Source organism: Nelumbo nucifera, chromosome 2 (genome assembly GCF_055504915.1).
Source record: "Nelumbo nucifera cultivar China Antique chromosome 2, China Antique-T2T, whole genome shotgun sequence".
Taxonomy (NCBI): domain Eukaryota; kingdom Viridiplantae; phylum Streptophyta; class Magnoliopsida; order Proteales; family Nelumbonaceae; genus Nelumbo; species Nelumbo nucifera.
The window spans coordinates 23,907,293-23,920,133 of NC_142650.1; the positions used below are offsets into that span (position 1 = coordinate 23,907,293).

The window sequence follows — 12,841 nt, forward strand, 5'->3', positions numbered from 1 at the left end:
GAAAACATGAGTCAAAAAAAAAGTAGATATATTGAATTCCTTATGAACTAAAAGAGTAAAAAACCTTGTTCTTAAAGAGTAATAGTAACCCCATTTAATCCTAGGGTATTCATTGTATTATCTATTAGGTCGGTTTGCTTGTAATTGTTCCATTAGCCTATTGAGAGGCAATCCATTAATGCTATGTGTTTATATTGTCATATCTATTGTAAAAGGTTTGTATAAGACCTTTAAGACTATCAAATGGCATCAAGTCTTCAAGGTGTGAAGGTGGATGCATAGTATAAAGTTGGGATAGCACCTAAAACTATATCTGGGTGTGATTGGTGCCTATAAAGTCCAACTAGTTGTAAGGGTTTTATTGGGCACTCGGGAATACCAGGTGGTTAGTGAAAATTCTCAAGATGATGCATGAGGGGAAGATATATGCCGAGTTTGGTTGAGCCTATATAAAAATATTACATCTATTGTACTTTTTTTCTTATTCCTTTATTTCACCTCACACAAATGTTCTTTCAATCACAAGGGTCTCTGATTTTCTGTTATCCATAACATCAAATTTTGTTTCAAAACTTAAAAAAAGAGATTAGCTGGTTCAAAATATAGTAGAACCCAATTCACTCCACCTTAAGTTAGGTCACCTAGGCAATAGCCCACCCCATTGCCATTTCTCAACTCAATTGTATAGTTTTCTTTCTTTGTATGACCCAACTTTTTCAAGTTAGGTTTGGTTAGGTTACCCCATTTTTTTTACTTCACCTTGTTAAAAGTTCCAATTAGCCTTAAGAGTATGGGTTTTCATTGATTTTAGATATGGTTGGTAATATATGACACACCATGTAAACACGATATGGAGTTATTGTGTTTGGGTTTACATTAATCATGTTCGTGTAAAAAACGTGCCAATCCATTTAATACAATTAATAAACATATCGATTTTGGGTTGACCCACATAACTCAAAAATGACATGCTTATGACTCAAAGTTAAGTCTTATATCGTATATGTATATTTGGATGAAATACTATTATGGTAGGTAAGTATGACATTGAGACATCATTCATTTACTTTTATCTTATGGGGGTAAATTGGATAACTGGGTAATTGACCAATTTCTCGACATTTGAGTGTTGGTATAATGGGTCCCATGGAAAGATTATTGTGTGGAGAGCATCAGGTATTTGGAGAATTGATGCTCTCTTGGGAGGTGGGTAAGTTGCTTAACCACTCGTCAAAAACATTAAAATCTCCCGGTAAAGTCTTTACCTAAATAAGCATCGATGCAACTGAACATTGGTATCATAATTTGCCCATGTAAGCATATTACTTGGGTATCGAAAAATGAATGTGGCTTGAATGTTTTTTATTAATTTGTTTAGACTATGAAATATTAAATGTGCATTTTATTATTTAAATTTATCCATTATTTAATTTAAACATTTTTATCGTGTTTATTTGGTGTTAATTTAGGTTATACGTGCCATTAAGTAAATAATTAAATAGGTTGATCATATTAAGTTGGGCTATGTGGATCATGTCGTGTTACACATGTAATAAACATGTCATGTTCATGTTTGAGAACTAACACAATTAATTAATTGTTCATGTTCATGTCGATTTATATATCCGAATATTACTATCTCAACATGTCATGAACCTAAAACAAGAACATGAATTGCCACCCCTATTTTTTATATTATATGTAGAATGACAAAAATATGGTGTCCTAAAATAACATTTTTAAGTATGTAGTACTATAACTTTTTTAGCCTTTAAATGTAAAATTATAGATACATACAAATAAATGTGTTGAATTGATGAATGCATGATTGCATGTATGCATACATATTTATAATAACACTAATCTATACTATTATAAAGTGGATACTTGCTTGGGCTCTATGCAAGTCATGAAAGTTAAATTTGATAATAGAATATTAACTTATATTTTTATTCCTTACCCTTTACTTGCATATGTGCATAGCACTATGCCCTTACTCTAGTATATATAAAGCAGATACTATATACTTGGTTTGGGTTCCATAAATCCAATATGAAGTAAAAATTAGGTTCATATTTTTTCAACCCCAACCTAAGCTTCAACCTGACGTGTGTGTGGGTCTAAATATTGGCTAACCCAACACAAGTTGCACCCATACGTGCCTCTGAGGTTTATTTGGGTCTTAATTAGATCAGAATGGGAAAAATCAACCCAAAACCTATTATATTGGAAGGAACACAAAACAATGAAGGGTAAAAACCCTGTTAATTGAGTCAAATGAAGACATAAACCCTGTATAATATGGTTGTGGTTAGACTTGTTGGGTTGACATGGACATGGACTATTGGTTAGAACATTGTGGCATATCTCTAATATTGTACTTTTATCACATAAAACAAATTTAATAAGAATCATTTTTATTTATTAATGATTAATGTAAGAAAATGTATTGTGCATGTGTAAATAAGTATTAACCATATATGTATGGCATTTGGATCTAAGTTTTATAACCTCCATGGAACTAAGGGAAAATAATAGATGGATACCTGCTTTAAATAACAAATGAAAAGGATCATTAATATTTGTCGTATAACCTAATATGAGGTTAAATATATTGGTGGTCAAGTTACTAAGGCGGAATTGGAATCAAAATGATCTATTCCCCTCACCTGTTTGGTTCAACTTGGAATCGGAATCAAAATCATAATTGGCTGGAATGGATTTTTGGAAGGGGAGGGGAGGGAATGTCCATTCATTCAAATGGGGGAATATCATTCCATCAGGAATGGGAATAGCTTCGGATTCTGTCAAACCAAACAGTTGGAATTGGAATGATCCGATTCCAAACCCCTATTCATACAAACCCAAACGGACCCTAAACACTTGACTGAGTTGCTTTTAGAAGGCAAGTGGTTCAAAGCAAACTCGGATTCAGTCCTCACACTGTTCTCATAGCCACTTCAAACCGTGTATTGAGAATATCTCCACTTTTATGGGAAGATATTCCCAATGAATGAAAATCAGCCCTCCACAAAATTGTCCCCCACGACGTCCCAAATCACATTCCTGCAGTGTATTGGGAATATTTCCCAATGATAATATCAGAAATGATAATGTCATCATCGGGAGATGTTCCCAATACAGGACGGGGCTGTGCTGTGGGACGTTGTGGGGGGCTGATTTGAACTCCGTTTTCGGAGGACCGAATTCCATGTCTTTTGAAGCAAATCCGGAATCATGGCCCGATGACAGATCGGCCGGTCCGACCGCGTGTTGAAAACACTGATCAAACTTGCTTTAGCCTAAAAACAAGTGATACGTATTGCACTCTCCTCTTCATCTGGTCTACAGTCTACTGCTGCTTGCTCTTGGGGGTAGGGTTGCAGCATATAAAATACCACTCCATCTCTTCTTGCGCAGCCATAACCTGTGCACCCTTAACCTTATCCTGCGCACTTCTCATCCCTCTGCATCGAAGCAATGGGGTCTTCTCTTCCTCCCAAGGAGGCCAATCTCTTCAAGCTCATCGTCGTAAGTTCTTCCGCTCTTCATTCATTTTCTTAACTGGTTATCCACAGGCAACCCGTTAACGATTGTAGTTCTTTTTACGTTTATTCATTTCTTTATTTTTTTCTTCATGTTACTGCAATCTGTTCCAGTGTCATTCCCATTGAAAAAACCCTAGCCTCTGCCATGTTCTTCAGCCATACATTATTCTCAAAACTCTGATTCAATTGTTTTTTTTTTTTTTTTTCTTGTATTGTTTGCTTTACGCCCTCTAAGTGCTAAAATAACTACAAAATGTGATCGATTCTCACCGAGTTTCACCTTTGCGCTACGGAGCTTATTGTTTTGGATTATTACACTGGGTTAATTTCCCTATAGAGGCTTATGCATACTCACTGGAATTGGTTCAAACATGTTAATCCGGTCATCCATTCGTTGGCTCTGACTGAAAAAGAATTTTAGAAATTAATCGTACTATATTCTGGCTCGATGAGTGTTTCGTCTCTTTCAAAAGTACAAAGTTCAAGAATAGGTTTGATCTTTGTTTTTCTGTTGTAAATTAACAATCTATCTTTGCCTGGGAAGATAATTTTGAACTGCAAATCATTCCGTTCAGCTGGGTCATCTGGGTTTTGAAATTATTGATTAATCACCTTGTCACTTCTTTATCCTTACACAATGGATATTTTTGGCCCAATTTATGTCTACTGGTCCGTGAAACTTTATTTTGTTACGTGCAATCATTTGTCACTCTTCTGTCTCCACAATGTTGGAATTATTACTCATGTTTTTTTTATGGTAAAAACTCTGATGGTTGTTTGGTAGTTCAAGGTTAATCTGCTCAATCATTGCATCTCAGTGAGCACCCAAGAGTAAAAGAATTTTCTGTTTAAATGGTGCTTGCTCCAGCCCTTTCTTGTTACCTAGACTTGATAACAATTAACAACCCAAAGAAATAAAGTTGCCTTTTACAGTGGCTGCATTGCTCTTTTAGGATTGTTATAGTGTATATAGCTGTTTTAAAAAAGTTCAATATATTTCTTTTTGTACAGAAATGTATTCAAATTAATGTTATATAACATGCAACTGATCCACTTTTTAGTTGCTTCATTTAAAAATTATCTATCCTTACATTGCTTGTTTAGTTGAAAAATTTCTCAACACCTTTTATTGATCACAAGAAAGAGAAACATCTAATGCTGGAAAAATGAAATGCTTTTTTCTAGATTAATCAGTAATCACTTTTCAAAGCATTTCAGTACTCCTTTTTGATACACATTAGATATGCGCATATTTTAATGTTTCTCAAAATATATAGTTTAGTATGTTTTCTTTGTGGAGAAGGTATACAAATTGATCTAATAGTATTTGCAAATTGATCCGCTTTTAGTTTCTTGTTTAGTGGAATAACTTCTAAAGACCTTCATTGATCATGAGAGACATTTGACACTGTATAAAAAGCTCATTGCATTCTTCTAGACTAATTACTTTGAATCTTTCAAAGCATTTCAAAGGTTAGGACTGTATCCAGTCTACCCCTCCTAAAATCCCAGATAGCTGGGACCAACATTGGGTAACAGCCTAAATGCTTTATAATCTCTACAGTTTTTTGTTTTACATTTAGCTGGTATGTTATGAGTATGCTACATTTTCTACTCAAATGAAATGTGGATGTGTATGCTGTAATCCTCGAAAGGTTAGGGCAACATAGTAATTAGTAACATTGAGTGGATATAGTGAAGGGGAAATCTCTAAAATTACCCTCAAGTTTTAGGAAATGGACCAAAACTTCCCCTACCTTCGCAAAATCCCTTAAAGTACCCTTAAGTTTTCTAATAATTGACTAACTATACCTCTACCTTTAGTGTATCGTCACATCCTGTTCACATATAGCATATTATTGTCATAATATTTTAAAAACCCACATTTGCCCTCTGTTTCTTCTTCACCATCTCTGACCACTGAGAATAGAGATTTGAATGGGTTTTAAGTATTTTACAGGGGAACGCTGTGCAGTTCTGGGCTCCATTTTCTCGTAATTCAGAGGGACTTGTTTCCATTGTTACTATTATGAGAACCCCATCCGAGTATCTTGGTGTATAACAGAGACGTAGGACCCAGTGCACCCTCTTCCGCTCTTTATCAGAGTGACCATTTGGTTTGATTGACAGTTGGTGGGATGGGATGATACTGAGTATTTTTATCAATAAAGCTTTCATGGGAGTTGATGAGGTAGTTGATGGCCACTTAGGCCAATGCTAGTAAAACGACAACATTGACAAGTATGTGTTTAATCCATTTTAGAGGATAAAAGCCTTGAATGAGCTCTGAAAACTTTTTCATAGTTCCCACATTAGAAATGAATGGAAGGGCCTTTGTTCTGATATTTTCTTCTGGGCTGTGCTTAGCATCATCATCCCAACACTTATCGTCTTGTATGCAGGCACAAAATCCAATTTGAACTCCAATGGTCAAGTATGACAATAATAGATTTTTCATTTTGGTCATTCATCATGATTACAAAGAAGAAATTTTGGGAGCATCTTAAGGCTGATATCTTAAAAGTTCTCGAGAAGTTTCATAATTCTGCAGCCTTGGAAAGAAGCTTGAGTGCAACTTTCATTTCCTTGATTCCAAAGAAGAAAGGGGCTTCTGAGCTGAAGGACTTTAGACCAATAAGTCTGGTTGGGAGTATCTATAAAATCTTGGCCAAGATTTTAGCAACTTGGTTAAGGAAGGTGATAGATTCTTTGATATCAAAGTACCGAGGAGCTTTTGTTCATAACAAGCATATTCATGATGTGGCTCTCATAGCAAATGAGCTAGTTGATTCAAGAAAGAGAGTTGGGAGGAATGGTTTGGTCTGTAAAATAGATTTAGAAAAGGCATACGATCATGTTAATTGGTCTTTTCTGGATTATTTGATGGAAAGAACGCACTTCGGCTCAAAGTGGAGGAGCTGGATGAAATTTTGCATATCCACTCCAAGATTCTCTGTACTTGTTAATGGTGCAACTAGAGGCAATTTCAGAAGTTCGAGAGGTTTGAGACGAGGGGATCCCTTATCTCCTCTCCTATTTATATTAGTAATGGAAGGACTCAGCAGAATGGTGGACAAGGCTGTGGAGTTGAACCTGTTGGAAGGTTTTGAAGTCAGCCCAAATGGTACTTCCGTTCCAATCTTGCAGAGTTGCAGTATGCTGGTGACACACTGTTTTTCTGCAAGGCCTTGGAGGATCAAGTTCTTAATTTAAAGCACCTCATTTTTTTGGTTTGAAATTGTTTCTGGGTTAAAGGTGAACTTAGCAAAAAGTGAAATGATAGCAGTGGGGGAAGTGTCAAACATTCAGTATTTGGCTGAGCTATTGGGCTGCAAAGTAGGACTTCTACCCAGGGCTGCCTCTGGGTGCCAAGTGTACATCAAAAACCATTTGGAACCCAATTTTGGAGAGGATGGATCAAAACCTGGCCAAATGGAAGGCTATGTATCTTCCCAAAGGAGGGAAGGTAATTCTTATAAAGAGTGTCCTAGCCAGCCTGCCTACCTATTTTCTGTCTCTTTATCCAATCCCTTCGGAGGTGGTGAAGGAATTAGAAAAAAAGATGAGAGACTTTCTGTGGATGGGTTGGAAAGGCTCACATAAGTATCATCTAGTGAAGTGGGGGCAAATATGCAAACCCCACTCACAAGGGGGCTTGGGGATAAGAGATCTAAAATCCTTCAACTTAGCTTTATTAGGCAGCTGGCACTGGAGGTTTAAATGTTTAATGCAGAACTGGATAACCTTTGGAGGAAGGTAATAGCTGAGAAATTTGGGCTGGACAGTAATGGTTTGTAGTGTGGTCCCCCTCCTTCAACTTATAGCTGCAGCCTTTGGAAAGGAATTTGTAGAGCTAACACCAAGTTCAGACAGGGTATCGGGTTCAAAATAGGAGATGGCAGAAGGATCAGATTTTGGCTAGACCCTTGGACTGGGGAGAGGTCCCTTAAATAGTTGTTTCCTATTTTGTTCAACCTGGCAGCTGACAAAGAGGTGCTGGTAGCTGATTCTTTTGTTCAGAGGGGAGAAAACATTTGCTGGAACCCATCCTTCAGAAGGGACTTTAATGATTGGGAGATTCAACCGATAGGGGATCTTCTAGCTTTGCTTCATGATCAGACTCTGAACTTGCAAAGCCAGGATTTGAGAGTGTGGGTTGGGAGAAATCAGGAGTATTCTCAGTTAAATCCTTCTACAGATTTTTAGTAGGTGGAAATGGTACACGTTTTCCTAGCCGGGTCATTTGAGGGACAGTGGCACCCATGAAAGTTAAATTTTATGCTTGGATGGCAGTTTTAGAGAAATGCCTAACAAAAGAAATGCTGTTGAAGAAAGGTTATCCATGCAATGACTTGAACTGCAGCCTGTGCAGTGGCCAGTGGGGAGATGGAATCAGTTAATCATCTGTTTTGCATTGCAAGTTTGTAGGAGATATATGGAACTATTTTCAAAAGTGCTTAGAGGTCAGCTGGAGTATGCCTGCCTCAGTTAAAGAATGCTTGGAGGCTTGGCACATACCAGGATGACAAAGAAAGTGAAGTTGTGCTGGTCCTCTTTACCTCTGGCTATTTTGTGGGCAGTATGGACTGAAAGGAACAGTAGGACTTTTGATCACACAGCTTCTACTGTAGCTGGGGTCATAAACAAGACTGTTGAGCTGCTTAGGAGCTGGTTGTCTATACATACAGGTTTTAAAGAAGATACATCTGACTGTAATTTTTTGAAGGTGGCCTTATTTTGTGGTCCTTTTGCTTTTGTTTTGTACAGTTTCTCTTTGTACAAAGGACCATTGATTAATATAATTATACTTCACCTTTTCTCAAAAAAAAGCTCCATATTGCTTAGAAAAAGACTGGCATCCCCCACTCTTTGGCAGCAAAGCCTCTCAGCTGCACTGCCTCATTCTTCCTCCTCCACGCCTCCGCCTCTCCACTGTTTATGGGCTTTATGACTGCAATTTTTTGCTCTGCTAATATGTGTTAATGATATGAGCTTAAAAACATCCTGTGAGTGGGAATAAAAAGTTTCAAAATGTTGTTTATTCAAATATTACTATTTTGAAAATTTAAAGAAGAATGAAAGGTCAACTAGTCTTTTCCATCTTTCCTTAATGGTTAACGGCAATTGTCAATTGTCAGAAAACTTAGGGATACTTTAAGGGATTTTTAAACAGTAGGTAGGCAATTTCCTAAAACTTAGGGCAACGATAAAAAAAATCTTAAAACATAGGGGTAGTTTAAGAGATTTCCCCTATAATGAAACTTTGAATTATCCACAGCCACATCAGAGTTGTTCTTGGGCATCAATGTGCATCTCTGATTTTCTTTGTTTTTCATTAGTAACATCAGGTGCTGTTTTTGTTGATACAGAAGTTCTGAAACTCTTTCTAACCCATTGCTAGGACATGAAATACATCTAGAATGCTCTGAAACTCTTATCTCTTTCATTAAAAAAAGTTAAGTTTGGTTCTTTTGAAGAGAATAAATGTAAACAATAGATGGTTGTTTTTTTTTTTGATCAATAAATAATAAATGGTTGTTTATCTACTAAAATCCTTGTTTTTATCTTAATCTAAAAAGGGAAGATGTATTACGTCTGTTTGCTAAATCCGGATTTATTTTTTCATTTAGACAAGTATCAATATCTGTTGGAACATCCTTCTTATATATTCTAATCATTTCAGAAATCATATGAAACTAAACAATACAAAAAGGGACTAAAAGCTGCAGATGCTATATTAAAAAAGTTTCCAGATCATGGAGGTATGTAGTCTTAGTAAGATTCTTGCATTCTATATGTCTTTATTATTTTTTTTGAGAAAAGGTAAAGTAATATTTATTAATCTAAAAAAAACCTGTACAACAAGAGGCTGTATATAGGGTGCTTAACTGCTCCTGCAGTGCTAACTTAATAAACCATTATTGTTTACAAAAGATTTTCATATACAAAATATGTACTATGATTCCTGCCCTTGAATAGCTTATGACCGCATTTGGGGCAACTTCTCCTACGGGCTTTTTGTGCATTTTGCATTTAAGAAGCCAAAAGCCTGATTGAAACCGTTTGACATATATTTGGTCTGGCTTCTCCTTATGGATAATTCGATGCTTCTTTTGTGGATAAGCACAAGCTGTTTTTTTATTGGCTTCTTGCTTCTGCCTTTTGCATTTAAAGTGGGGGCTACATTTTAAAACTTTAAGATTCCCTTTTAAATGCCATTAATGCCCTCAAACTTATGTTTTAAATGACTATTAACACCTTGAAAATTTTTAAATGTCTAAATTAACACCCCGACTATTTATTAGTACTTCAAAATGACTAACATGCCCCCAATACTTCCAAAACCCAGATTCATCCGCTTCTTCGACTTGTGCCTATCCAGAAGCACTGCTTATGGATAATTTTTAAGCTATTGGTTAAGCGCTCCCAAGCACAGGCTATGTGTGGCAGCCATGAACACATTCTACCCACTATCAGCTGAAAGACGGTGTTCACTGAAGATTCCTTGACCTTGAATATCCTTTAATTTCTTTCCTGCTGCAGACGCCAAAAGGCAGCTGCTGGAATCATATTCCATTCTCCCCTTCTTACTCAAGCCTCCAGCCTCCCACGAACTCCACCAAAGATTGTGGGCAGCAGCTGCAGCACCCCTTCACAGCAAATATACTCAATATCTTCACCCAAATGGCATGAGACAAGCTGCAGTTCAGCAAAAGGTGATTCGCAGATTCAGCATTCCTCTCACAAAGCACACATTCCTTATAGGTTATCTCTAGTAAGCATTTTCTATTCAAGCAGGCAGTCCACACAAAAAATGCCACCTTAGAATGGGTTGTTCTTGCACCATATGGTATTAACAGGGACCTCCTGTTGGGGCCAAATGATTGGAGAAAGACTTAACTGAGAATTTGCCTGGCTCTCCCACAACCATACCTTGCAATCTGTTGCATTGGGATTCACCTGAGTCCCATATAGCCCTTGCAATCCACCATGGGTCCAACTTCCCAATCATTTAAATTTCTTCTTAATTCAGGCATCCGCATCATGTTTCCATTTTGGTTTTGAAAGCAACCAGCCACACTTACCTCCTTATCCACTGCCAGCTCAAACAGATTTTGGAAAGCCTCTATTAGTGGTCTGTCTCCACATCACATATCCCTCCAAAATTTCAGTCTTTTCATCTCCTACCTTGAATCTCACACCTTTAATGAACTGGCTGTATACTTTCTCAATCCCCTTCTACACTGGGCAAACATGAGGCTGACTGGACATCCCTGGGTCACAATCCAAGCTTCTTAATCCATATTTAGCTTGTGTTTACCCATCTCCAAATAGCAGGGCATAGTTTATATCCTTTACTCCTTTTCACTCCTGACCCACCAAATTTCTTTGGTCTGCACACCTTACTCCAATTAACCAAATGATGTTTCTTCTCATCTTTCCAACCCCTACAGAAAAATTCTCTTGTTTTCTTTTCAATGGTAGCTGCCATACCAGAGATGGTATAGGGTACAATAACAAATACATAGGTATAGAAACCAATACACTCTTCAACAAAGTAAGCGTACCTCTGTTTGACAGGTATTTTTTTTTTGTAAGGTATAAAAAGTAATTGTATTAAGTATAAAATATATGGGAGGGCATGCAGCCTTCAAGGGTTATACTGACTGCCGAGTGTGCTTGTATATATTCACATCACATATACATTCAGCTCTTGTACATAAAATTAAAACAATATGGCTGACCAATGATCTGAAAAATGGCTAGAGTGTCTTCTGGTGTAATAATGGCACAGAAGAAAAGAGTGTCATCTGCATACTGTAATTGTGGCACTTCCACCACCCCACCATTTTCCATAGAAAATCCTTTGATCATCCCCCAGAAACAGTCCTCAGCACCATCTTATCGAGAGATTCCATGACACAAATAAATAGGAAGGGGAACAAGGAATCCCCTTGCCTTAATCCCTTGGAGCTTTTAAATTCACCAACATTGAGAAGAGGGGTGGATATGCATACTTTGACCCAATTCCTCCATTTCTACTAAAGTTCACCCTTTCTGAAATATAATCCAAGAACCACCAGTTTACAGATATTCCTCACATCTCTTTGACATCTGTCTCCATTTGATCTCCTCTTGATGTGCAATTCTATCGTAGACTTGTAGTCCAATTTAGCCTTTGCCTTCTATTGCCCACCCTCTTTTGATATATGCCCCTTATCTTCCAATTTGTCCAACTCCTTAATGATGTCTAGCAAGGCAACTAGAGAAACTTATGAGGGATTTCCTTTGGAAGCCAATAGATGAGAGGAGGAGGGTCCACTTGGTGAAGTGGGAATAGATTAGCAAACCTAAGGAGCAGGGAGGGCTTGGGATAGGGAACCTAACTCATAGGAACACACTCTCTTAGGTAAATGACTTTGAAGGTTTCGATTGGAAAGGAACAGGCTGTGGAATGCGAAGGTAGCTCCCCTCTCAATTTCAACTTCTCGTTGAAAATCAATACAAGAGGTATATCTGACTTTCGTTAATTTCACCTAGTTTGATGTGGGCTGTGAGGATAGACTGATAGTCTTTTTTTTGGGAAGATTTTTGGTTAGTTGAGATTCCTCTCAAATTTCAATACCCTGTGCTTTACTTCATGTCAAATCACAATTCTTCAGCCTATCTCTAGGTTTAGGACTTTTTCTCCTTCTGGGATAAATTGAGATTTGGATTTAGAAGGGGTCTGAGAGGTAATGAATGGGTTCCTTATTCAATTGTTGGCTAAGCTTGAATTGGTTTTTCTGGTGTGGTTTGTAGAATGTAGAGGAAACTAGAATTTGGTCAATTTCTCCTGATGGCATATTCACTTTGTTTCTTTCTTCAATGCCCTCACATAGTTCAATCCCTTGGGGTAGAACTTCCCTATAAAAGAGATTTGGAGCGAGCCCTTCCTACTTAAAGTTCAAGCTCTATGTTGGGAAGTATTCCTTGGAAAGATAAAATACCTGTGACATGCTTCAAAAAAGGAAGCCTAAGAAAAGGCCTTTCTCCTCATGTGCGTTTCCTTTGTAATGCAAGTGGTGAAACCTTATCCTATTTACCAATCTCCCACCCTTATGCGCTTTGTGTTTGGGAGTACTTCTGTTCTTTATTTGGTTGCAAGTGGGTTCCCCCTCAAGATGTAATGAGTCTCTTCAATCCAAGTTTCTTAAAGCAGCCAAGGAAAAGAGGGAGAATTATCTGGAAAGCAATCAGGGTAGCAGTGGTATGGATTATATGGGAGGAAAGAAACGGGAGAATTTTCAATT

General features: G+C 37.4%; 1 protein-coding gene across 2 annotated transcripts in view; it reads left to right on the plus strand.

Annotated features, from left to right (window-relative positions):
• The first annotated feature begins 3,329 nt into the window (after window positions 1-3,329).
• The window catches only part of LOC104595258 (N-terminal acetyltransferase A complex auxiliary subunit NAA15-like), a 74,099-nt gene continuing 64,587 nt past the window's right edge, over window positions 3,330-12,841 (plus strand). The window contains exons 1-2 of one of the 2 annotated variants that reach the window (XM_010255909.3): window positions 3,330-3,531; window positions 9,232-9,310. In XM_010255909.3, coding sequence (XP_010254211.1) covers window positions 3,481-3,531; window positions 9,232-9,310 — 130 coding nt within the window. In that variant the 5' untranslated portion in view covers window positions 3,330-3,480. The remainder of the gene's footprint in view (window positions 3,532-9,231; window positions 9,311-12,841) is intronic. The other variant, XM_010255910.3, reaches the window with a different exon arrangement.